At 37.6% G+C, this 25,828-nt stretch overlaps 1 protein-coding gene and 1 long non-coding RNA gene across 3 annotated transcripts in view; both read right to left on the bottom strand.

Moving 5' to 3' along the window:
• Positions 1–1,883: 1,883 nt before the first annotated feature.
• pik3cb (phosphatidylinositol-4,5-bisphosphate 3-kinase, catalytic subunit beta) overlaps positions 1,884–25,828 on the bottom strand; it is a 68,272-nt gene continuing 44,327 nt past the window's right edge. For both annotated transcript variants that reach the window (XM_082180618.1, XM_082180617.1), the window contains exons 7-24: positions 25,661–25,828; positions 23,944–24,033; positions 22,670–22,918; positions 21,959–22,055; positions 20,290–20,420; positions 18,996–19,046; positions 18,615–18,803; positions 17,085–17,206; positions 16,851–16,994; positions 16,637–16,736; positions 13,107–13,291; positions 11,749–11,858; positions 11,587–11,665; positions 9,202–9,369; positions 8,336–8,459; positions 8,014–8,159; positions 7,752–7,884; positions 1,884–4,948 (exon numbers count right to left, since the gene is read on the bottom strand). In XM_082180618.1, coding sequence (XP_082036744.1) covers positions 4,817–4,948; positions 7,752–7,884; positions 8,014–8,159; positions 8,336–8,459; positions 9,202–9,369; positions 11,587–11,665; positions 11,749–11,858; positions 13,107–13,291; positions 16,637–16,736; positions 16,851–16,994; positions 17,085–17,206; positions 18,615–18,803; positions 18,996–19,046; positions 20,290–20,420; positions 21,959–22,055; positions 22,670–22,918; positions 23,944–24,033; positions 25,661–25,828 — 2,418 coding nt within the window. In that variant the 3' untranslated portion in view covers positions 1,884–4,816. The remainder of the gene's footprint in view (positions 4,949–7,751; positions 7,885–8,013; positions 8,160–8,335; positions 8,460–9,201; positions 9,370–11,586; positions 11,666–11,748; positions 11,859–13,106; positions 13,292–16,636; positions 16,737–16,850; positions 16,995–17,084; positions 17,207–18,614; positions 18,804–18,995; positions 19,047–20,289; positions 20,421–21,958; positions 22,056–22,669; positions 22,919–23,943; positions 24,034–25,660) is intronic.
• Positions 13,435–16,629, bottom strand: LOC309506806. The gene is made up of 2 exons (XR_014208925.1): positions 15,577–16,629; positions 13,435–15,197 (listed from the first exon to the last, which is right to left on the bottom strand). It is a non-coding gene; the product is annotated as an uncharacterized lncRNA (long non-coding RNA).

Below are 25,828 nucleotides of genomic sequence, written 5' to 3'. Positions count from 1 at the left end.
GGAAACAATGGAAGTCAATGGGGTTCATAAACTGTTTGGTTACCAACATTGTTCAAAATATTTTCTTTTGTGTTCAACAGAAGCAACAAACTCATAGAGGTTTAGTGTGAAATGTTATATTATATATTACATGTAATTACATATTACATATTATATTACATGTATATGTAACTGTATATTTCAATGCAAATCCAATTCAATGCATATTTATTGTTAAATAAACAAAATCAGGTTGGCAAGTTAAGGGGGTGAAAATTAACCATGGTTTATGGCGGATTGATTCCCATTTGTATAATCAGTTTTACTACAAATATGGTTAATGTAGCAAAACCATGGTTAATTTACCATGGTTAAACTATATTAACTTGTTTTTTTTTGTTGTTGTATTTGTCAAAACCATGGACAGTTTTTTCGTAAGGGACGAAGCCGGATAGCAAATCTATTAATAATGTCTGATCAAACCCACTGCCTATCTATCACTCAATAAAATAGTGTTTTTGGAAGTTTTGTACAACCCCAAATCAAGAAAAGTAGGGGGCATTTTGTAAAATGTAAAAAAATCAACAATCTGTGATTTGTTAATTCGGTTTTACGTATATTTAACTGACAAAGTACAAAGTAAATATTTTCACTGGCCAAATTTTGACGGCTGCAACACACAAAAGTTGGGACGGAGGTAAAAATAAAATTTAAAAGTTCACAGAATATCCAAGTTAAAGTCCAAGTCCAAGTCCAAGTCTTTTGAACAGTCCACATGCTCCTTTTACACTCAAAGATGGGTCATGGGCATGGCTCATCACTTTGTGCCAAATATCATGAGAGAATTGTCCAACAATTCAACAATCACATTTCTCAACGCAAGATTGCAAAGAATTTAGGTATTTCACCATCTACTATACATAATATTGTGAAAAGATTCAGGAATCCAGAGAAATCTCAGTCTGTGTTGGGCAAGGCAGGAGACTTCTATTGAATGTGCGTGACCTTTGACCCCTCAGACAGCTTTGCATGAGAAACCGTCATGCTACTCTGTTAAATACAGCCACATGTGCTGAGAAACCCTTGTCATTTAACACAGTCAGATGCTGCATCAAGAAATGCCTCATGAATCTCTGTTACACAAGGAGAAAGCTATACATCAGTTATATGTGGAGATCCGGCGAGTTCTCTGGGCCCAAGCTCATCTCAGATGGTCTAGAAGACAGTGGACATGTGTGCTGTGGGTCCATGAGTCCATGTTTCAGCTTGATTTTCGGAAAAACAGACATTGAGTTCTCAGTCCCAATAATGGAAGGGACCATCCAGACTTTCATCAGCGACAAGTGCAAGAGCAAACATGGGATGGGTGACTTGCATGATGTGTGTGAAGGTACTATTGACGTGGAGGCGTATGTTGGGATTGTACATCTTTCCTGGGAAGCAAGACAATGCCAGGCCTCATTCTGCACAGGCTACAACAGTGGTTTGGTGGGAACTCTACACCAGTAGATGTGCTTAACTGGTCTGACTGCAGTCCATGTATAACCCATCATGAAAAGGACGACCACACACTGTTGAGCAGATGTCTTGTGTCAGGCGAGATTGGGCTAAAATTCCACATGGAATTTCAATAATTAGTATCCTCAATTCCCCAAAATTTAAAAACTGTAATGAAAAGGAAAGGTGATGTGACAGTGGTGAACATGCTTCTGTCCCAACTTTTTTGGGAGCCATCAAAATAAAAATTGGTTTATATTTACAAAAACATTGGACATTTTTTCTTTGTACTTCTGTCAGTTAAATAAAGTTGGAAGAGAATTAACAAATCACTGATTCTTGATTTTATTATATTTGACAAAATGATCCAACTTTTGATTTGGGGTTGTATTTTGTTTGGTTTAACATTGCCTTTGCGAGTATGACTCTCGCAGTTCATCGGCTTTTGTATTAGCAGAACTTGCACGCAGCCACGGCAAAACTGACCACAGGCTTTAGGGATTTCATTTTGGTTGTCATGTGTTGAAATAAATAAATATTAAGAAAAACAGCATGTGTGAATGTGACCCACAAACTCTTGATTCCCTTCCGTGGCCATATGGGAAAGTAAACATGACAAAACTCCAGTCACATTTAAACGTTTCCAACAAAGAAATGGATCGACTTCTTTCAGCTGGTACTGTATTTTTATTGGGACATTTCTACCGTGTGTCGGCTAAAGCAGCAGCGACGGTTGTCATGGTAACCAGTGACTGCAATTCTACAAAACTAGTTAAAACAAATGATCATATGATGCAATAAAATAGCTTCTCTTCCCTGCAAACGATGCCATGGAGAATGACTGTGAATGTTTCATTTAATGGCAAAAAAACAAAACAAAAGGTCCAGGTCTCAATAATTTCAGTAGCAGAGGCGGATCCTCTTAAGAGATCCCAGCATGCAACGCAGCGCGATGTAGCTTCACATTCACTATATAGTTGACATAGTGAAGAGCAGGTTATCAAAGATCTGCATTAGAAAGCAAAAATAATTTCATAATACTTTTGAGCTGCATATACCAGCACAGCTCTGTAAGATGTCTCCTTTTTTTAAACAGATTTCAAGTCTTGAAATACCATTTCTTTCCATTTTCTTTTTCTATGCATCTACAGTACTGTGCAAAAGCCAGTTATTGCTGTAATGTGACAGTAGGAAATATCAGTGTACATTTCCAAACATTCCTTTTGCCATAACTTGTAATAATCCAGTGAGATTTCTGTATGCACAAGGAGTCTGACAACAGCCGGTATGAACTTTCTTGGAGACGTTGACACAGTTCTTCTGGATTTAGTCCGTCTCAGTTTTTTCTGTATCCTCAAGGAATCCCATATGATGTTGAGATCAGATCTCCATGTGGAGCACCGGCTGTTCTCACTGGATCTCACTGGATTATTACAATTAATGGCAAAATTAATGTTTGGAAATGTAAACTGATCTAACACACTACAGCAAAAGATATAAATAACTGGCTTAAAAACATTTTTTTGGGTGAAAATACTAACGTGCCTAAGACTTTTGCACAGTACTGTGTATAATTTTTATAATTTAACAATTTATTTTTTTCCAAATCAAACAGAAATTATAAAGAGTTCAATGAAAACAACTTTAATTTCTATGAAAAGGGCGAGACAGAGCAAAGCCTGTATTAAAGGTTTCAGTGAAATCAAAGGTCATCATCAGTGTAACACACAGCAGCACGAGTGCACACACACACACTCTCATGACAGGTTTACAGTTGCACGTTTACGTCTGCATATTGCACTAAGGCATCAAAACATCCCATAATAGCATATGGAGTGGAGCCAATGGACATCGGAGCACAACCTGCTCTAGTATAAATTGTAATTTATTTGATAGACACAAATCTTAATTCTTATTCTCTCATATACCACAACAGCGCAGTAAATGAATGTACAATTCTCTGGAATGTTGGCGCTAAACTCTCTGCATCGCTCGTAATAATCTCACATAATATCACAGTACACAGTCTTCCCTCCCATTCACACATACGCATAATCAGTGTAAAAATATCATGCTCAGCGCATCTACACATCTCTAGTCACACAGCCAACAAGAAAAGCAGCACTAGAGACAGGAGGTTATCAGCAGTAAAAAACCGTCTGTGCTTTCAAATATAGACATTATTATTACCACTGTCTGAGCTGTCAGTAGACGGTAGCCGTCACGACCTCCCCTTTTTGGTCCGCTGAGTCTTTTGTGCAGATATTCTGACTAAATAGGCCTTTGAAATCTCGAGTTTCAATATGCAGTTTTAAGTCCATTTGAATCTGTGAATACCTCTCAAATTAACAGGCACCAAAACAAGCAATTTTCATGGACTGTACCATTAAACAACAAGTTTGGCTATGATGCTGTGCTTACATTTAGACAAGGAATATATTTGATGGCTAGCACCATATAATAAACATGAGATCTGCTCAACCTAGAGGAGAGGAGGGATGTTGGGGTGTTTGTTCAAAGTGATCCTCAATCAAATATCTGTGTGTGAAGCCTCTTCAATTTTACAGCAGATTCAATTATACAGTATTCCTGCCAGACTTGTCCATAAAGTAGTACTGTGGCATACAGGAACAGTGCTTTACCTTTACATCGTTTAAAACTCATAAAATATGTATACCCATCACATGATTCCAGTGTTTTTAAGACCATTTCTCATAATAAAGTAGTCTGGCACATACAGTTTAAAAAAAAAAAAATTTCAAAAGCAATTACAAACAAAAAGTTTCTTGTGCAGTGAGGCACACGTTTACCTTTTGGTCTGATAAGATGCACTTCCTCTGAGCTTGTGCTCTGATTGGTCCGTTTTCAAAAGTCCCGATATGTTAACACGGTTGTACAAAAACAACAACAACAACAAAAAAAACATTTCTGGTTCGCCAAAACCTGCCTTGCTGTTTGAAGGTTTAGGAACTCCGCTTTCCCTCCAGAAGGACAGACTGGAGTTATTTATTGTTTTTGATTTTTCAGTGGAGGAAGAAAACACAGAAGTTTGTCACCTTCAATAAGGCAATTACATCCAATGTCAAGTCCAGGTTTTGCATGGCTGTACTATGATCAGAGGCAGTTGATTTTCAACACAACAAACCTGTGTAGAAGCCGAGTTTTTCATTTATTCCTGCAGACTCTAGACCTCTGAAGATCATTTAGATCCATGCGATTTGGCCATCGATTTCCAAAGATCATAAATAAGCTGGTTTTACGGCAGTAAACAGTTTTGCTGCACTTTGCTGAACCCTGGGCTTCAGTTTGGAGAGATGTTTGTGTGGCCAGATGTTAGTGTTTATGAAGGGTGAGCCACAATGTGAGCCATCCAGTTGACTTTGGTGGTCCAACTCTCTCGCAGAGCTTCATCAAACTTCTGCCGGAACTGTTTGAGGGCCTCCTCGTCAGTTTTACCTAATGCCAGAGAGTCCTGGAAAACAAACATACAGCTGCTGTCACTCCATTCATTGCTATCATGTATTTATTTATTTTGAATGGCATCTCATTTAACACAGTTAATGCATTGACCTAATTCGATGTTATAATGGTTTCATTCTGTTTCGTGTGATATTCTTTTCTTAATTTTTTTACTTGTAGTATACCGACTAAAAAAAACCCAAAACCAAAACAAATAAAAATAAATAAATAAATGACAGGCATATAAACAAAGATACAGATCAACATAGTAGCATGTTAAATATAACTGACAGGGCATTTACAAAGATTTATGGACATTGGGATTACATGTTTTAGCTTCTTCTCTTCCCCTTTTCTTTTTACTCCCCTACCTCTATCTACTCTCTATCTCTTCTCCCTCTCAACCTCCCAGAGAGAGCCAGGAAATGAAGGAAAAGAGAAGATAAGAGATATTTACAACAAAAACAACAAAAATAATACTAATTTGAGCAAAAGACGAAGGAAGAAAAGAGGAGAAAACAAATCTCATAAATAATACTACTGAGTAATTGTATTTATGATTAATAGAATTTACATACTGGGGTGTGCAAGGTTTTTCACATATAAATGCAAATGTGAGGCATGAATTAGATTCTAGCTTTGGTTATTGTTTAAGAATCAGAGAAGGGAATGTTAACTGATATCTAAATGCAGCTGCATATCTCTCCTAATGTGAAGCCATCATATGACTGAGATTCTGTCTTTTATTTCAATTAAGTAATATTGTTTTCTTGCAATAAGAGGGGAACTGTGAGTTCTGAAGAGAGAGATTACTTTGAGAGATGTCTTTTAAGAGACAAATATGCGAGGGCAGAGAATTTGTAATCAGAGAAATGTATTGGTAACATCGTTACATTTTTTATTAACGACATGTTAAGGTTTCAATGAGTGCATTTGTCTTCAGTGCAAGCTGCTAGTCCCATTTTAAACATCTTGTGTTGTGTAATATGTGTTCAATGCAATGTTCATTCATTGGCCAAAGGAGAACTGGCCCCCCGACTAAGCCTGGTTTCTCCCAAGGTTTTTTTTTTTCTGCCATTCTGTCACCTAATGGGAGTACAGTTAACTTGCCACTGGCTTGCTTAGTTAGGAGCACTTAAGGCCCCGATATACATCAAGCGAAATCGAAGAACGATTAGTTTTGGGAGTTCGAAACAACTTGCCAAGGCGAACTTTCCGGAAAAGTTCCCTTTGTAATAGGCAGGTTATTGATTTGACTGTACGGACACTATTGTATGAGAAATGAAATGAACTGGACAATGAAATTGTTTTGTGCAAAACAGCTTTATAGATCAAATGAACAAAATTTTATAATTGATTATCTTTACAACGAAACTGAGTTAACTCTGAAATGACTTCAGCTGAACAACAGTCGAAATGCATCATTTTTCTATCATCACTGTAAAGCTGCTTTGAAACAATCTGTATTGTATAAAACGCTGTATAAATAAAGGTGACTTGACTTGACTAGTGTATACACACGTCAAAGCAAATGGGACACTGCCATGCAACATGCTACAATGGGCGCTTCAATACATCATCATGCACCCATTCAGAAAGACAAATGTACCAGTTTATAATGTTTACTTTGATGTGTCCAGTGTAGACAGCCTTAAACAGTTGTGTCCACGTGTCATATCAGCCGGTGCAGATACGTTGGAATAGGCTTATTATAACTGAGACGCTTACGTTTGCTCAAAACAGTGTTTAGCCTAATCAATTGCTTACACATGACACATAGCAACACAGCTAAAAGTATTCCTAACATGTCGGACCTTATATTGAAAGTATGGTCAAGTTTTCACACTGAAGATTAATAGTGTCATGTCTGTAAAGTTGATGAACAAAGTTTGTCAACAGTAAGGGCTACTGTTTTTTATAGCATATTGTTTTTTTGGTTAAGTTTATTAAATTGATTAGATACTTCTGGTTTGTGTGTTTGCTTTTCCACATTGGTTGTTCTAGTTGTGTTGTTTCTTTGCTAAGACTTCATTTTTGGAAGACTAATTTAGGTTATTGGATGGAGATATTGACCGATTATCCAAGCTGCTCTTTTCCAAACAATGAAAGTGGAAGGATACCAGTGGTTTTCTAGGATCATAAAGGAAATAGCAATACCATAAATACACCATATAATTCCGTTTTTTAAGTCTCATTTTTAAGTCTCACTGTTTCCAAAAGCAAAAAACAAACACTCCTTATATACACCCAAGCTGTGCTGTAGTACAACTAAAAAAATCATGATCTTAACCTTTCCTTAATCTCAGTTGGCCAAACACGGACTCATATTTTCTGAATAATTATAGGTGTCCGGAACAGTTTTCAATACGTCATGACCAAAGCAAATATATAAGACTATATATTCCAATTCTCCTGAGGCCATACTATAGCTTTGTGTGAGGAACTGACAACATTTCCTTTTGCCATAGCTCGCAAATACAGTTTACTTGATCAAACCTGGGCATTCACAATTTGCATAACAACCAATTAAGTTTCTTCGTTATGTATATACATAATGCACAAGGAAACCAAGATTTTCAGTGAACTAGTTAAATATCTTTTCCTCTAACACATCTATATGTATGATTTGGAATTTAGCATGAATTTGTGTGGATTAATTTTGTTGCTTGTCAGTGTTGTTGGAGCTTGACCACCCCATTCGCTTACCATTTCATATTGGTTTTGAGCAGTTTGAGAGTGAATAAATGACAATTTTCATTTTCGGATGTACTATCCTTTGAAGGAGAGGGAATTCTGCGCTGTACGTGTCTCTTTACCTTTAAATACTGGATATCTTTGACAGACGTAAGCTCTGGCAGTCCTGCTGTGAGCATCAGAGCAAAGAGTGTGATGAACAGATTTCCATTCTTCCTTAGAATCAGATACGCGTCCTCACAGTATTGCCTAAAACTACATATATACAAAGCACTACGTTAGATTAGTGTCCTATATCATAAGAAATGATGAAAAAGAGAAATGGAATTGTGCATTAATAGGGAGGGAGATAAAGTGAATTAGACAAAGAAGTCAGTCACTAACTTTCCAAATTTCTCAGTGTTGCCCGTTTTTCCCTGTTGAATCACGTGGATGAAGTCGTGTGTGAGGATGAAAGGAACACGCTCACGCTTGATCCCAAACTTGGACTTAAAGTTTCCTAGGATATGGCCAAAGTCTATGTGGAAGAGCTGAATCACACACACACACACGGTTTGTAAATATGTTTTCAATCTAAAAACAACCAAACTTTATACCACTTTAATCAACAGAAGGGACTATAGAATGGCATTTTAAAGCAGCATGCATTATGCGGGAACACGATACATTCACGTGGTTTCATGTGTAGGACGGTTTCCCAACATACCTGCCCTGTACTGCGAACCATGATGTTGTCGCTATGCCGATCACCAATTCCCAAGACGTAGGTGGCAACACAATAACCAGCACACGATAGCGTGAACTCCTCAATGGCTTTCTCCAAAGCATCTCTATGTCAACATATCACATCACCAATCAGTTTTGACACAAACAGCAACTTTATTCAATACAATAAGAACACGAGTACTGCCACCTAGAATTTCTATAACGTCAAGACCTGATAGGAGGCTAGATCTAGAAGTTAATTTTGCAATAAACAAAGTTTTAACATTAAAAATAAAAGACTACTAATTGATTACTTATTTATCGATAACCATGCATTTTTAAAAGTTTAAATGTATCATCAAGTGTTTCTGAAGTTAAACAAAAGTTATTCATAATTCTCACACCGATCTGATTGGAATACATCACATCCGATCGGTGTGTCCCATTCGGTGTAGTCCCTTCCAAACGCACCCAAAGTTCAAAGACTCCCCATAGCAAATGAATGACTTCCGGTCCATCGGCTGTTGTTTGGTTTAACTGTGCCGGTTTGGTCGGGTTAAACTTTGGGTGCAGGCCTTCAGTTTAAAGCCCAGCAGACCTCTAATCTATATCACGATTTGATTACGAGTACAGCCCTACTTTTAATTTATTCACCCGAAATTTACCAAATTCTGTGACATTCCGCGCTATTAAAATTTTTTTTAATGAAATTTTTATGATTGGTTTTTATGATTTTTGTGGAAATCATGGGGAGGGAAACAGTGCAAATTTTAATATCCAAAAGCTTTCGAATCAAGAAAAACAAATGTATTAAAATAATCAAACACTGTTGATAAGAGAAGTCAGAAGTAGACAGGTCTAACTCACCCAGAGTTCTTGTCTTTGAGCCAGTTCAGTAGCGCGTCTTTATTGAAGGCGGCAGCAGCGGCCATGTTGCTGCTTGTTTTCTGGATGTTCGCGATGGTATCAGCTGAAGACACGACCTCAATCAGACCAGAGCGATCTCCAGTCGCCAGACAACCATAAGGCACAATCCTACGAGACATAAAAAAAACATAATTTGAAATCATCTCTAAAGCCATTAACTGCAACTCAATACAGTTCCTCCTTGTGCTTAATCCTGATGTTTACACATACAGTAGTTTTGGTATTGAGAACCACATTTATACAAATGTGTGTAATGTGTATAGAACCAAACTGAACAACTAGTTTTAATTCAGTAACATCACACTCTTTTGGACGACTGTAGTCGTTATAGATGCTACAAAAAAAGTGTTAACAGTCTTAACTCATGCACAGATTTTGACACCGTCTCTCTTCACCAGAACTGCTCTCTCAGGGAAACACGTATATAACAGTCCGGATCAAGCAGTTGTTTAAAAACAGCTGTTGAAGCACCTAAACCTCCCGTGCATAAGCCTGACATCTTTGTCTACCATGGGTTTACATTTACTGTGTATTAGAGCTGCACGATTCTGCGTAAATAGAGAGTCACATTTAAAACAATAATAATAATTAAATAGAGATCACGATTCTCATCACGAATAACATGTAATTTACTAGAGGTTCTGAACGAAACTTGACGAAATTCTAATTAATTCAGTTTTTTAGACTGCAGCAATTCATATTTTTAATTGCTGCAGTCTATAAAAAAAAAAAAAAGTAATTAATTTGAATTTTGTCAAGTTACTTTCAAATGGTGTTTTTATCTATTTCGATCCCTACCGTAGACAGCAGTGTTCATATCCAAAACTTTTGTCCTAGTATTTCTGAGATTATTTTAGAGATATAAATAAAGAAATAATGATTCTGTGTGGCTGAAAAGTACGGAAGCCCTAAGATGATGTAAATTATAATAATCCAAATTCTGTAGAAAAGATGTTTGTGAAGCTGTTTCATACTTATACATGAATCAGTGTGATCATACTTGCCGAAGGATTAATAGAGCTGAATCGTTGTCATTATTTTTTATTCGTTTAGAAATACTTTGCAAACAGCCATTTGGTTTTAGTGGTTTTATTCCCCAAAAAGTTTTTGCAATGACACTATGTATTTTCAATGCTTGAGTGCAATTTTTCACTTTTGACTGAACTAAAAAAGTACTTTATTAACAATAATTACGTGCAATATTTTCAAAAATATTAAGTAGATGTAGTGCGTTTAAAAGGAACTATCAGGCTTTTCCAAGGTTTCCAAGGAGGCTTTTGGAGGCTCCAAGTGTCAGTTTTTGGAAATGTGCCTAAATAGAGAAAGACAATCAGACTTGCCAAGTCAAATTTATTTGTATAGCACCTTTTTACAATATGCATAATTTCAAAGCAGCGTTAGAGAAAGTCCTACTGTCTACAATGCCTTAGTGCTTTACCATAGAGCCATACCATACCATAAAGGCTGGGCGATATATAAAACGATAATACAAGAGCTCCTCTGGATTTCAGATCTAGCTATATAGTTATGTATTTTATATTGTTATCTAGCACATACACTGCCGTTCAAAAGTTTGGGATCGGTACGATTTGTAATGTTTTAAAAGAAGTCTCTTCTGCTCACCAAGGCTGCATTTATTTGATAAAAAATAATAATTATATTTTATATTTTAAAATGTAATTTATTCCTGTGATCAAAGCTGAATTTTCAGCATCATTACTCCAGCCTTCAGTGTCAGTATCCTTAAGAAATCATTCTAAGAAGCTGATTTGCTGCTCAAGAAACGTTTATTATTAATATCAATGTTGAAAACAGTTATGTAAAATTTTTTTTCCAAGAATCTTTGATGAACTTAACTTGCACGGATTAATTGTTCACCCTAAGACCAGTAATGTGTGCTAACAAAGTAAATGGGGTCAATTTTGATTTCATGAGGACTTTAACAGTTGCAGTTGTAATTCCCAAATTGGGTGTACAAGGCCTAAGAGCACTCTGATACACTAGAGGGAGCTGTTTCCAATGTTGACAGGCGTCCCAGTTCAACAATAGGAGGTCTTTAGTGTTCTTGTCAAAATCTAGTTTCAAGATTGACTCACACTCGCACACACACACACACACACACACACACACACACACACACACACACACACACACACACACACACACACACACACACACACACACACACACACACACACACACACACACACACACACACACACACACACACACACTCTACCTGAGGTCCAGGTTGGCCTCCTTCCATAGCAGATCCATCAACCTCAAAATCTGTAGAGTCAACACACACACACACACACTCTCTACCTGAGGTCCAGGTTGGCCTCCTTCCATAGCAGATCCATCAACCTCAAAATCTGTAGAGTCAACATGTCCTGCCTCAGGTCTGAAAAAGAGAGATTTGTAAAAGTATTGTAATGTGATTCTGTGACAGCCTTGTGTCTCGCATCTGAGCCGTCTCTCTCTCACCATCTCCATTTTTGAAGATGATGTCCACTGTGTCTCCTCCCAACAGCTTGTTATTGTAAACTATCCACAGAGGTTTCATCTTAGAGTCCATGTACTTGCACCTCTCAACACTGGCAGAGGAGGAGAAAAAAGCTGGTTAGAAAATTCTTCTTAGTATGCAGTATTTTAATGAAGCTTGTTTTCACCACAGAATAAAACATTGTAAAAGATAATTGCGACTTTTTGTCTCACAATTGCGAATTTACATTGCGTGATATAAAGTCAGAACTGCAAGAAATAAACTCGCAATTCTGACTTTTTTTCTTGCAATTGCGACTTTAAATCTCACAGTTCTGACTTTTTAATTGTGAGATGAATTGTGAGATGAATTGTGAGATGTAAACTCGCAATTACCTTTTTTATTTTTCATTCTGTGGCGGAAACAAGCTTCCATGGTATTTTGCAGTATACTGTATATAATCTTCCATCAAAATTAGTCTTTGAAACCATTTTAATTTTCAGCTGACGTCACCAACCCTACATATTTCTCAACTCCTTCCCCAAACCACCCGTCATGCATAGAGACAACTTTTCAGAATGCTGGGTACACACTACAACATATTACACCCCGAGGACAAACGCTCTGGAGATTATCACGTGAAACGAAACAATACCCAATCAGAAAGCGAGCTGACGGAAGACATGTAAAGTCCATGTTCACACCGTTTCCACGACTTCATCTAGAGTCAAACCACTTTTCTTTTTTTCCCCCGTGAATTTTCTGTAAAAAGCAGTCCATACACTATAAGTGCCATTTCTTCTCGCCGGTCGTCCGCCATGTTTGTTTACTTTAAATTGTTTGTTTGATGCAAGAGATTTTGTGAGATTTCCTGTGTTCACAATCGGGACTCTGGTTGTTTGTGACTGGAAACTGTTAGTGTGTGTTGTGCTTTCCTGGTCACACCGCAGCACTCCACACACAAAAGATTATATTTTGAGGAATCTGAGTAACTAAACAGTTGATGGACCCCATATTGACTTCCACAGTAGGAAAAAAAAAGTACTATGGAAGTCAATGGGGTCCATCAACTGTTTGGTTACCCACATTCCTCAAAATAACTTCCTTGGTATTCAACAGAAGAAATAAACTCATACAGGTTTGAAACAACTTAAGGGTGAGTAAATGATGACAGAAACTTACATTTTTCAGTGAACTATTCCTTTAACCTGATCATTGTGGAAGTAAAAAGGCTGATGCATGTTTACTTTAATAATACTGAAAATAAACAATTCCTTCACCAACTAATATAGTTCATTCGCCCCATATAATTCAACTGGTGTGCAGTGAACTTGCAGTGAACGAAACACACAAATCTTACTTGACTCCAGCAAGCAATAAGTTGGGGTTGAGAGGTGAATGCAGGTCGGACAGAGTCTCGATGAATCCCGTCTGTCGAAGGCATGTCATCATGGCCTCTTTAAGATGAGCTTGTTTCGTCTTGGTTTTTATGGTGGCCAGTTTAATCAGCTCATTTACTGCTTTCAGCTTACTGAGAGCTTCAACCTACAAAATAATCATAATGTTAATTTCCAAATCGTATGGCCATACAATCCTGCCTTCAAAACTGCTTTAAAACGTTCTGAATGTGAAGAGGAACAGCTGGGTTTCCAGCTACTGAATATTTGTATGCACATTGTGGGATATCACAAGTCAAGTCAAGTCACCTTCATTTATATAGCGCTTTTAACAATATAGATCGTTTCAAAGCAGCTTCACAGTGATAATAGGAAATTACAGTAACAGATTGTTTTGGCTTTACAGCAGCTCTAGGATAAAGTTATTGTCCAGCTAAAGTTAGTTTTTGATTGATTCACTTCCATTGCAAAGATCATTAGTTATTAACTTACTGTATAAACACACACTCAAAAAAATGAAAACAGCAAGATGCAAGTAAAATCTAATGCGCATAAAAAAAACTCCATTTGCATGTAGAGTGGATACTTTTATTCAGAAATAAGAAATGCACAAAAATCAATGATGCAAATGCATTTAATGATTTTTTTTCTCCATTCTGAGTTACTCTGGCTTGATTAGTTCAGGACACTAAATATTCAACAATATTATTGACTCGACTGCACTGACACTATTGTGTGAGCTGGACGATGATATCACTGTTTTCTCCAGAACTGCTTTATAGCTGAACTGAACTCATTTCATAATTGATGATCTTTACACAGTTTTTGAACTGAACTTCAACTGAATAATGACACTATTGTCTTTTTAGAGCTGCTTTAAAGAGCTCGAAATCATTGTTTCTCTCTTTATCACTGCTTTGAAATAATTTGTATTGTATAAAGCGCTATAAGGTGCGATTGACCTGAATGAATAAATTTGATGCCTAAACAAGTCATGTGATAAAAATATCAGCAGCATAGCAACTTCTCTGCATAGTTTCTTAAATGTTGCTTTGGTTGCTCTTGGACACATCTGTACACTTTGCACTCTAGAACTTAAGTCCATAAATGTTTAATGATATTTAGATGTAAGAATCAGGAAGCTGTTGACTTTATTATTATTTTATTTTTTTACACATTTACATTTAATCGCTCAATAGTTGCAAATGTAGCACATTACACGCAGTAAGTAAAGGTCTGCAAAATTACTAGAAGCTTCCAGGCAGGTTTGAGCCGGAAGAAGGAAATCTTAATGATTTAACTGTACATTAAACATCAGATGTTTTGTAACAGCTTTTGTTGACAGTGTGTCACAGAAGAGTTGACCTTTAGCACTATACTTTTGCCTTGATTTTGAAATGTCCAGCTGTCATTTTTGGCAAACTTTGAACGGTTAAGTACTGTTCCTCTTCACTGACACAGTTTGTCCATGTCTTGCATTTGCACTTGTTATTTTTGACACGGTTCCGTTTAACACATTTTTTTATTTTTTTATCTGTGACTAATAGTTCAGCACATGTTAGCCATGTTGCTTTAACTCAATCCTCATAATGCTAATTATTAAAGTGCCTCTATTATGCTATTTTAAAGGTTCCTAATTTTGTTTTGAAGATCTCCTACAATAGGTTTCATGCATCCAAGGTCAAAAAACACTTATTTTCTCATAATATACATTGCAAATCACCTCATTTCTATAAGAGTCTGAAAATAGTTTATTCAAATAATCAGTCAGTTGCTCTAAACCCCTCCTTTCCAAGAGTATACTCTGCTCTGATTGGTCAGAAGGCTCAGTCTGTTGTGATTGGTCTACTCTTCTCTGATTGGTCAGATGGCCCAGTCTTTTGTAATTGGTCTACTCTGCTACGATTGGTCAGATGGTCCAGTCTGTTGTGATTGGTCTATTCTGATTGGTCAGATGGCTCAGTCTGTTGTGATTGGTCAACCGCTTACAGAGCGTGTCGGAAAACAAACGCCTATTACCATATCGGAATCTCAGCTCTGGATCTTTCTCAGCGCTTGATATACAGCGATACGAACGATGGCGCAGTTTTTTCCGAATCAATTCCAGCGTTTTGAAGTGGATTCCCAGCGCATAAAACAGTGTCTTCTCGACATGTTGACAACACGAATCAAACTCTTCCAGTCTCAGCAACTACAGTATTTGAGGACGCGTCAAAGTAGACGTCATTCGCAGGCAGCCAATGAAGACCATAGGCTGGCATTATGCTAATTTGTTACATTGTTAGTTGCATAGGTATGTAACAGAAAGTAAGACTGGAATTACTTTTTTTGTTGTGCACTTTGATCATTGAAACTTGAAGACCTTTTACCTTCACAAACAGCTATATTGCAGTACACACTGCATGAGAGGTTATATATAAAAAAAACACACACAATAGGAGTACTTTAAATGTCTGCTCTCTTTTTATGACAACCGCTCATTTGTAATTGACTTAATTTGACTTAATAAACCTTTGTTGCTGTATCTACAACTTTATATAAAGTATACAACTTTGGGTAACACTTTACAATAAGGTTTCATTAGTTAACATTAGGTAACTAACATGAACTAACCATTTGCAATAATTTTTTTCCACTGTATTTATAATAAAAATACAGTCATTCATTGTTTGTTCATGTTAGTTCACAGTGCATTAACTAATGTTAACAAAATTAATAATGTATTAGTAAATGTTGAAATTAACATTAACAAAGATTAATAAATGCTGTAGAAGTGCAGTTCTGTCATGTTTTGGTTTAGTTTCATGTTTGTCATGTGATCCTGCCATGTGTGTTCCCCATGTGAATGTGTCATGTTGTCATTGGTTGATTGTCTTGATTATGTTCACAGGTGTCCCTTGTCTAGTCATTAGTCTTGTGTCTTTAAGCCCTCATGTTTGCCATGTGTCTTGGTCAAGTATTGTTTCCTGTAACCACTATTGGTAAGCTTCACGTCCATGTTCATGTTTCTGTTTTGAGTTTCATGCCATGCCTTTGTTTTATGTTTAATCATGTTTGAGGAATAAATACTGCACTTGGGTTCTTCAAACTTGCCTTCAGTGGACATTTACTTGCAAGTTCATTATGAGTTCATGCTAATTAATGTAGTTAACTATTGTTAACTAATGAACCTTATTGTAAAGCGTTACCCAACTTTGTATACATTTTCACAGCACTTATAGACACAATGTTCAATCGTAACAAAAACTGGTACATTTGAACACATAAAAAAAATCACAATCTCAATAAATCAAATTCTACTCTAGAAAAAAAGTATCACCAAGGAAAGAAATCAGAACTGCAATGTTTTGATCAATGAAGCAGAAATTCTCCCTAAGTCTACAATTGTATTTTTTCTAACATTTTTGCCATCTGATTTTATTTTAAACAGACCAAATGCTATCTCTGACCGAAACAGAAAATACTTAAATAGGCTGGAATGAAAGTGTTGCACCTGTTTTTTGAGAACTTCTATGTGTGGGATACAGCCTCGGCAGTACGCTTCCAAAATCAGAGCGAAATGAACCGATACCGCTGGCATGTACATTTCAGACCTGTAATGTACAACACACACACAATCATAACCTTGAGTTCTGCGTAAGCATACTGAAAAACCAGGTGAACTGAATTATTGACATATTCAGGCTTCTTCACATGTACACACTTGCCTGAGATGCCAGAATAGGAAATGGCCTATTTTTCGGCTGGTCTGAGCGCGCTCCAGGAGGAACCGGCTGAGGGCGCAGTCGTAGTACGGTTCATAGCGCAACACCTGCACAAGCTGCAGCAAATACTGCAACAGCTCGTCATCACTAACACACACACATGAACAAACATTCAGGGTTTCCGCATTTCTCATGAGGTTTCCTTGACATGCTCCCAGGACAGCGTGGGCTGCTCACCTCATATCTCGAAGGCAGATGACTGCAAATTCTCTGACATACTGGTCGGGGTAGTTGAAGTCCAGGAGTTCGAGAGCATCTCGAGGGCTTAGCTTGGGCCAAATCTGCAGCAAAGCCTGTAACTGCAGTACAAGAGAGAAAAACACTGTTTGAGTTCGAACACATCTACAGGGGAATGTCAAGTCAAGTCACCTTTATTTATATAGCGCTTTTTACAATACAGGCTGTTCCAAAGCAGAATTACAGTGATAACAGGAAAATAATGCAACAAAGTTTGTTTCTAGAAGAAAATAGCGTCACAGTCCAGCTTAAGTAAGTTCAGTAATGGTTCATTTTTGTTGTAAAAAAGTTATTAATTTAGTTCAAGTAATCGTCCAGCTCAATTCAGTTCTCATATAATGGTGTCAATGTAGACCATGCGTTCATGACTAAACATTGTATACATTTTAAAATATTGCTGATTACTTACAAAGCACTAAATGGTTTAGCTCCACAGTACTTGAGCGAGCTCTTAACGCATTATAGTCCTTCACGTCTATTGCGATCTCAAAATTCCGGCCAGTTGATAATACCTAGAATATCAAAATCGACTGCTGGCGGTAGATCCTTTTCCTATTTAGCACCAAAACTTTGGAACAATCTTCATAACATTGTCCGGGAAGCAGACACACTCTGTCAGTTCAAAGCTAGACTAAAACACATTATAGACTTATATAATTCAATGTTAGGCTGCATAGATTAGGTCAGACGGAACCGGGAACACTTCCCATAAATCCTGATGTACTCGTTACATCATAAGAAGAATGGCATCTACGCTAATATTAGTCTCTCTGTTTATCCCGAGGTTTACTGCAGTCTGCCGGATCCAGGCCGTATCCAGATCTGATGAAGGACCTAGCCTGGACGCGACAACAACGCAGTCCTGAAATGTCAACTAGTCTCTCCCCTGTGAAGGCCCCCTTCCCTTTACCTCTCTACAGATAAAGCGTTGTCGGGATAATTCCGGTTCGCATGGCTACGTGGAAGCAATAAAAATTCTATATTATACATTTTAAGGCCAGACAAGTAGTTTTTATGTGTGTTGATTTGTAGGGAAGGACTACACGCCTGCGCACATATATATTCAAACATGCATCCCTATAGACTGAACTCGTAATACGCATGTGCACGCCATCAGCGCTCTCACAGGTTCGCATTTTTGAAGTTTGCGCAGAAAGAACTTAAGAGTTTTCTGTTAAAACGGTGTCGTGTTAGCGGCCCCTAAGTTAATAACTAATGATCGTTGTGACGGAAGTGAATCAAGCAAAACTAACTTTAGCTGGACAATAACTTTATTCTAGAGCTGCTTTAAAGCCAAAACACTTTACTTAAATTTCCTATTATCATTGTAAAGCCGCTTTGGAACAATCTACATTGTTAAAATCGCTCTATAAATGAAGATGACTTGACTTGACTAGACAGATCAATAATATTGTTGAATATGAAATGTCCTCAATGAATGTGTAAGCGTGTGTATGTTTGAGCGTATACCTGAGCCATGTCTTCATGTTTGCTCCATTTGACAGACAGCAGCAGTTTGGGGAGAGACTGAGGGAAGTTTTCTCTGCAGTCGTAGCGAAGCGTCCAGATCAGATCTTTCTCATTCTCACACAGCTGAGAGAGAGGATCCCTCTCCATGATCTCCTTCAGCTCGATGTAAAACTTCTTACCCCCACGACCCTACACGCATGGATTTCAGCTCATTAGGAAGATCATCTCATAGAAATGGTATTTATGTGGAGCTTATGATATTAATGCATGACATCAATGATAAAACTAGAATCCACAATTACATGAAAACAAGAAGCTGGGACATTATTTAAACATTATATAACCTTAGATGTTGAATGTTTATGGATGTCACAATTTTACCATTGTCATGGTTTCATTGGATCCTGCTATTTCTGCAGCTTTTTCCAGGATCTATGGAAGAAAAATATCAGAACATGACAAATGTTAGATTACGTTATGACCATTCACTGACTAATGTATGCAAAAAATGGTGCGAGTGTGCAGTGTTTTCGGTTCAAGCAGAGTTTTGTTTGAAACATTTGGTAACTCTCAATTTTTGGCTACATTTTGGTAACTTATAAAATGGTTTTTCAGTTTTCAGCCAAAAGAGAATAAAAGGCTGAAAATATTCCCGAAACAATCACCTTACTGCACATGCGTTAAACATACTAAGAGTTAAGACATAATAAAGTTATACATTTATAAAGAATCATTTTATTAGCAAAATATCCCACCACTCAGTGTTGCGTCCAGGTTGCACTCAAAATCGTATGGTCTCAAACGCAACTGTCATCATGTTTTGCCGCAGGACAGGAATTGCGAGTAAAAAGGAATATTTCTCTTTAGCTACACTATGAAGAGGTTACGTGCATGACGTCACTGTCGGCTGGAGTGACTGCAGTTACACACCCTGAGTGGCAAAAAGACTGAGCTGCAGCATTGGTTTTCAGCGTGAATGCCGCGAAAAACACTCAAAACACATTTAAAATGGGAAAGAGCTTTGAGATCGCTGCAGTTCACAGAAACAACTGGAATTTAGGTGTAAAATCATACCCTATATATTGTATTGTTATATATTGTATTGACAATTCATCAATTAAATATTTACCATTTATTTTCTGCAATTTTTCAAATTTAAATAAACACTGACAAAAAAATAGTTTTAGGGCTGGACGATATGATGATATATATAAAATCTTTAGGAGTGATCACCCGGATTCAGACCTACCTATATTTAATTGTATATAAAGCGTTCACAGGCAAATTTGCTGTATGTATTTGCGCTCCTGAACAGCATGTATTAACAAAACTCTGATTCATTAACTAATACACTCCACTTTACATGTGAGTCAGACAAGCGTTGTCTAAGTGGGCAATTCTTGACAAAAATATTGTGTAGATGCCAATCAGGCAATTTTCTGATGGCTCTGCTATTTTTTTTTTTTTTTTTAGTAAATGTTGAGTGGACGCTCTGTGGGGTTATAGGCTAGTAATATCTAGTAAACTAGTTATCCACACTAAAAACTGTATATTGGGTTTTACAGAGTACAGAAGATAATGTGTGCAAGTAGTCGTGTGTACATGTTTTGGTATTAAGTATGTGTTTAATTAGTCGTGCTCACATGTGTGAGTATGATATGTGAGATATGGATACCTTGTCAAAAGCGGGAAATACAACTGGTTGTGTTGAGTATTCAGGAAAGCTTATATGCAGTTCTGTGGCGTTCTCCGTGTATGGATTGGTCTGAATCGTCCCAATAGGGTTCAACATCTCTTCCAGCTCATCTGCAACACACACAAAAAAGGCATTTCCTGAACACATTTCCTTCCTTTACAAGACATCAGTGCACAACCTTCCACAAAATGAAGTACTACTCACAGATGAACTGATAGCTCACACAGTGTTTTTCTAACTCTACACACACACACACACACACACACACACACACACACACACACACACATACACACACACACACACACACACACACACACACACACACACACACACACACACACACACACACACACACACATTCTTGTACATCTATCTTTATGAGGACATTCATTGACACAATGCAATCTCTAGCTGCTTACCCTAACCTTACCCATCACAACTAAGTGCCTAACCCGAACCCGAACCCTTACCCTAAACCTACCCTTAACCTAATTATAACCTTATCCCTAAAACCAAGTCTTGACCCTCAAACAGGCCTTTAAAGGGCTCTCAGAAAGTGAGGACCGGCCAAAATGTCCTCACTTTGTCCTCACTCCAATGGTCTAAAACTCAAACTGGTCCTCACAAAGATAGTTGTACAAGTACACAAGCACACACACACACACACACACACACACACACACACACACACACACACACACACACACACACACACACACACCCTATGACACATCTCAGTGACACACTACCCAGCAGTTTACACAACCATAGTCACAATCACACCCCAGTAATCTGAGAGTATTTCCTCCGTACGATGGTGTGCTTGATGAATTCATTACACAAAAGTTATTTGTGTCTCACGAAGAGAAACGCACGGACTGCAAATACATTACCAACATATATCTGGCTTACTTGAAAATACAAGTCACTACGTAACAAATAACATTTGTTCACTTGCATTGAAGCAATAGTGAAGATTAAAAAGCATTTGGCTAACAGAAAATACAATGATATTTTCAAACATTCAAATTTTTTTTTAATGCTCTTTATACTGTATTGTGAGGAGATGCTGGATGACAGGATTTGGTTTGAATAAGAAATGAATGTATGGAATCCAAATTTTATTTATGTAAGCTTATATACAGTATAAGCTTATATATAAACCGTGATGTATTAATCTGGTTCTTTTCTCTCTCTCTCTCTCTCTTTTTTTTTTTTGGCTAATAGAAGTTCTAAATGGCCGGTAACTTAGTAGCCAAATTGGCCGGTGAGTGAAAAAGTTCATTTCAAACCCTGGTTACCAATTAAACAAAACCACATATTCTTTCCATGAGTGTAGTCACGAGTAGCTCTCTTGGTGATATACCTGATGATTTTGGAGTTAATTACTTAAAATGCAATTTATCATCATGCAAAAAACAAAAAAGCACAAGCTTTTGTGTCAGGTTGTTGTGCTGTAACTACAGTATCTACAGTAGAATTGTGTGTATTGTCCCGTCGAAACCAGATGTGAGACCCAACAATAAGAAAAGAAAAATCTCAATCGATTTTTTGATTGGTTAAAATGAATGGTGAATATCTCATGTTTTTCCGTGGGTGCTCGGCCATTTTTGGCGCCTATGAATGTGTGTGTGTGTGTTCTCACCAGGGAAAGAGGACCAGCAGTGAAGGATAATGTCCCCAGTCTTCAGCTGCCCTCTGTAGTCAAACACCATCGTGTTCACCCATGCTATTGGGTAGTGCTAGACAGAAAATAAAACAAACAAAACAGATGATCTAGCCCCTTTGAATAGCCCCTGATGAATAGCCCCTTTCACACAGCAATCCCGGTAAATTACCGTAAAATTGGCAGAATGACTTTACCGGTAAATAAAAAAAATGGGCTATTTCAAACAGTGCAGAGTAAACGTGTCATCTGCGTCATACTTTTATAAATGGCTCAGAGCTTCTGATTGGCCCAAATCACTTCTTGCGTCAGTGCGTTCTGGCCTCGTACGTGCAAAACACAGGCAATCTTCATTCCGCGTTCACACAGCGCATATACCGGTAATTTACTGGTAATGAACTTCGCTTACTGGTAAATTGCCGGAACAAATTTACCGGTATATTTGAAAAGGTCCTGTTCACATATGATCTGTTACCAGTAATTGACCAGTAAAGACTGTATGTGTGAAAGGGGCTATAGTGTATGTGACAGTGCTCAAATTGAGGGGTGGGGGATAAAAAATAGACTTGGATCCCCAATTATTGTTTTGGTAACCATCCATTACCCTTTGGAAAAGTAAATTCGAGGACTGGTTTGCGATTGCTTAAGAATGTGTGCTATGAATAAAGTTTGTGTGTGTGTTAATCTCACCACTTTCCCTGCCTTGCGGATAGTCTGGTATTTGCTCTGGGGGTTCTTGGTGGATCTCTGTTTCTTCACTTTGTCCATAACCGCGTAGATGGCGAAACAGAGGCGGGCCATCCGCGGCAGGTCGCAAACAGCGATGTCGAACTCCAGCGTTTTGTTCCACACATGTTCAGATCGACTGCTGCTCTCACTGCTGACCGCGGTCTTGCACAACATCTCCGTACCGTGAAACAGCCCCGCTCGAACCTGGATCTACACGCACACAAGTTACACAAATGACATGCAACTGTTTTTGGATTAGATTATTCAAATGTATGTGCAAATGCTGCTCTTATCCAGGTAATTGACAATGACAGATTTGTCTGACTGAATAATATTCAGCAATATTACTGATTTGACTGCACTGACGCTATTGGATGAGAACTGAACTGAGCTGACGATGACATCACTGTTTTCCGCAGAACTGCTTTATAGATGAATTGAACTCACTTCATATTGATCATCTTTACACAGTTATTGAAGTTATTACACTGAACTGACTTCAGCTGAATAATAAATGTTTACTATTGTCTGTTTAGAGCTGCTTTACCACAGAATTGAAACCATTTGCATCACTGAATCATAATTTTCCTGTTATCACTGTAAAGCTGCTTTGAAACAATCTGTATTGTATAAAGCGCTACATACATAAAGGTGACTTGACTTGACTGACATTATTGTTAGTGCTTTGATTGCTTTGTGTAATTGTCAGACTGAAAATGTATTTTGCATTGGTATAAAGGTTTGTTAAAAAGTAAAGGGTAATTTTAGATCAACATATGATGAAGTAAAGATCAGATTAAAGAAATATGCTAGGTATTAACTTAATTGCAATGGAATGCCAAGCAGGCAAGGTTTAAAAGCAGTAATTATGTATATTTTAAGTATAATGTATTTTTGGTGAAACACTCACTCACAATTCTTCAGTAAAACAATGTGTGTTCTTGTTTATTTGAATAAGTTTAGAAGTGGGACTACTCTTCTTGCTGACATCTGGATGTGTGTTGCTGATTGAGGCAAAAGGTTGCATGCAAGAACTTTACACTTTACTGTCCCTAAAGGTCTGCTTTTGTATGTTAGGAATTTGGAAATAGTCATTACTTTGGAATGGAACAAACTGCACCTTCAAATAAACAGGTTTTAATTGTAATGTAATACTGATTGTGGGCCAGCAGGAGGCAGATAAAGGTTAGTGTTAGTGAGATCATGCTAAATTCAGAGGTGTTGACAGTATTTACCTTCGCAGCATCGTCAGCGTTCACCTTGTTACCTTTCACAAGATTAATTTTGAACAAAGAATGGACCTTCCAAACACACGTATGTAACTGCTGCGGAGAGAGAAAGATAAAAGGAGCATGTAAGTAAATTATGACAATCAATTATGAAAATTATGGTTACACTGTATTAAAGTGTAACAAAATTAGCATTAATTTCAAGTTTTTCAGGCAAAACATTTTACACAAGTAATTGTCTCAAATAGGTTTTAACATCAAAATGTCGGACATGTTTTGGCAGTCAAACGCCAATGGAACGCAACCACAGTTAATGTGATGAATTATATATGTGGTTTCTCTCCTGGGACACGTGTATGAACTTGATGACCTGGCATCCCCTAAAATGGCTGCATTTTTTAAAAGTTCACTCTTGCAACATTTCTTTGCATATGGTTCTTGGTTTGATATTTATTTTGTCTAATGCAATGACATTTAGACATTAAGTGTGGCTTAAGTTTAAATCACTATACAATTTGCAGTCACACTTTATATTAGCTGTCTTTAACTACTGTGTACTTGCATCCAAAAAATTGTTAGGTACTATGTATTTATTGTGTGAAATGCTGAATCAAGTATTGCAATGCTGTTAATACATGCATCACAAAACACACTTACTGCTATTGAAGAGGGATACACGAAATGTAAGATACAGGTTTGGTAGTATGGGTAGGTTTAATGGTGGGTTAAGTATAAGGAAATTTAAAATAAGGTAATTTTAAGGGTAGGTTAGTACATAGTAGTAGTGTTGTAGTGCTTGACTTAGGGACTTTAGTCCCTTTTTTTGAAGGTCTCAGTTTAGTTTCAGACTAAGAGCACAAGACCAATTTGCTATACATTTGACACTGTGACCTCAAAGACACAAATTCACGTGAACATACACTCTCACACAAATGCACATAAACATTCCCCTTATGGGTTTTGGTTTAACAGCAGCAGTTTTGACATGGTCAGCACTCTGACATCTGCAAAATAACTCACATGATCAGTGCTAACACACACATGCCTGACTCACTTCCTGGAACACATTTTTGAAACTCACTGGCCCAAAACTGTGTGTGAAGGAAACAAACTATAATGTACACTGGACGTTACACATGACCACGATTTATATGATATATCTGTCAGACAGAAAACACTACTCATCCACACGGCAGCTAAAACACACCAGCCAATGAACAAGTATCACAATACTGTAAAGGAGCTGCACAGCAAAAAAAAACAAAAAAAACACCAAGTTTGATGTTTCCTACTCTGTCTGTATGCACATGCATTTACACAACACCTGCTGAGATAAATGTATTCAAATGATTCAGCTAATTGCCTTTACTTTCTCTTATTCCAGTTAAATGTGCAAAAAGAACTACAAGCATCTCATTCGTAGTTAGATTTAGTGAATAGTGTAAACACTGTGACCCTATGGCGCTTTTGAAACAATGCTCTATTTGTTTGAGGAGTCCAACTTGTCAACTTCTGCTCAACGATTGGCGTGAGTTTGGGGTGGGACCGCCTGCTTGTTTGAACAACGGCAGATGAGATGCGAGGTGGAGATGCAATAGGAGTGTTTGGAAAACCCGTTTAAATGTATTTTTTATTTTTGCGGTGCTGTTTGGTGCTAGCGGCACAAATGAAGACGACCTTTGATTACAGAAGTGCAGGACACACAGACACTCAGTGTCCTTACCGTCGGCTGTCTCTTCTTCGGAGGCAGTGGTAGAGGAGGGTTCGAACACTTCCGAGCAAGCACTGATCCAATGGTGCTGATCTCCTTCTCAAACATGGCCTTCACAACGCTACAGTGAACCATTGTCAGATGAGGGTTCTCATTTGCCAACAAACAAGCCCTAATGTA

The sequence above is a fragment of the Leuciscus leuciscus genome (genome assembly GCF_965113295.1).
Source record: "Leuciscus leuciscus genome assembly, chromosome: 9".
Classification (NCBI taxonomy): Eukaryota; Metazoa; Chordata; class Actinopteri; order Cypriniformes; family Leuciscidae; genus Leuciscus; species Leuciscus leuciscus.
Note: the sequence above shows the minus strand (reverse complement) of the source record. Positions and strands in the feature narration are given on the sequence as shown.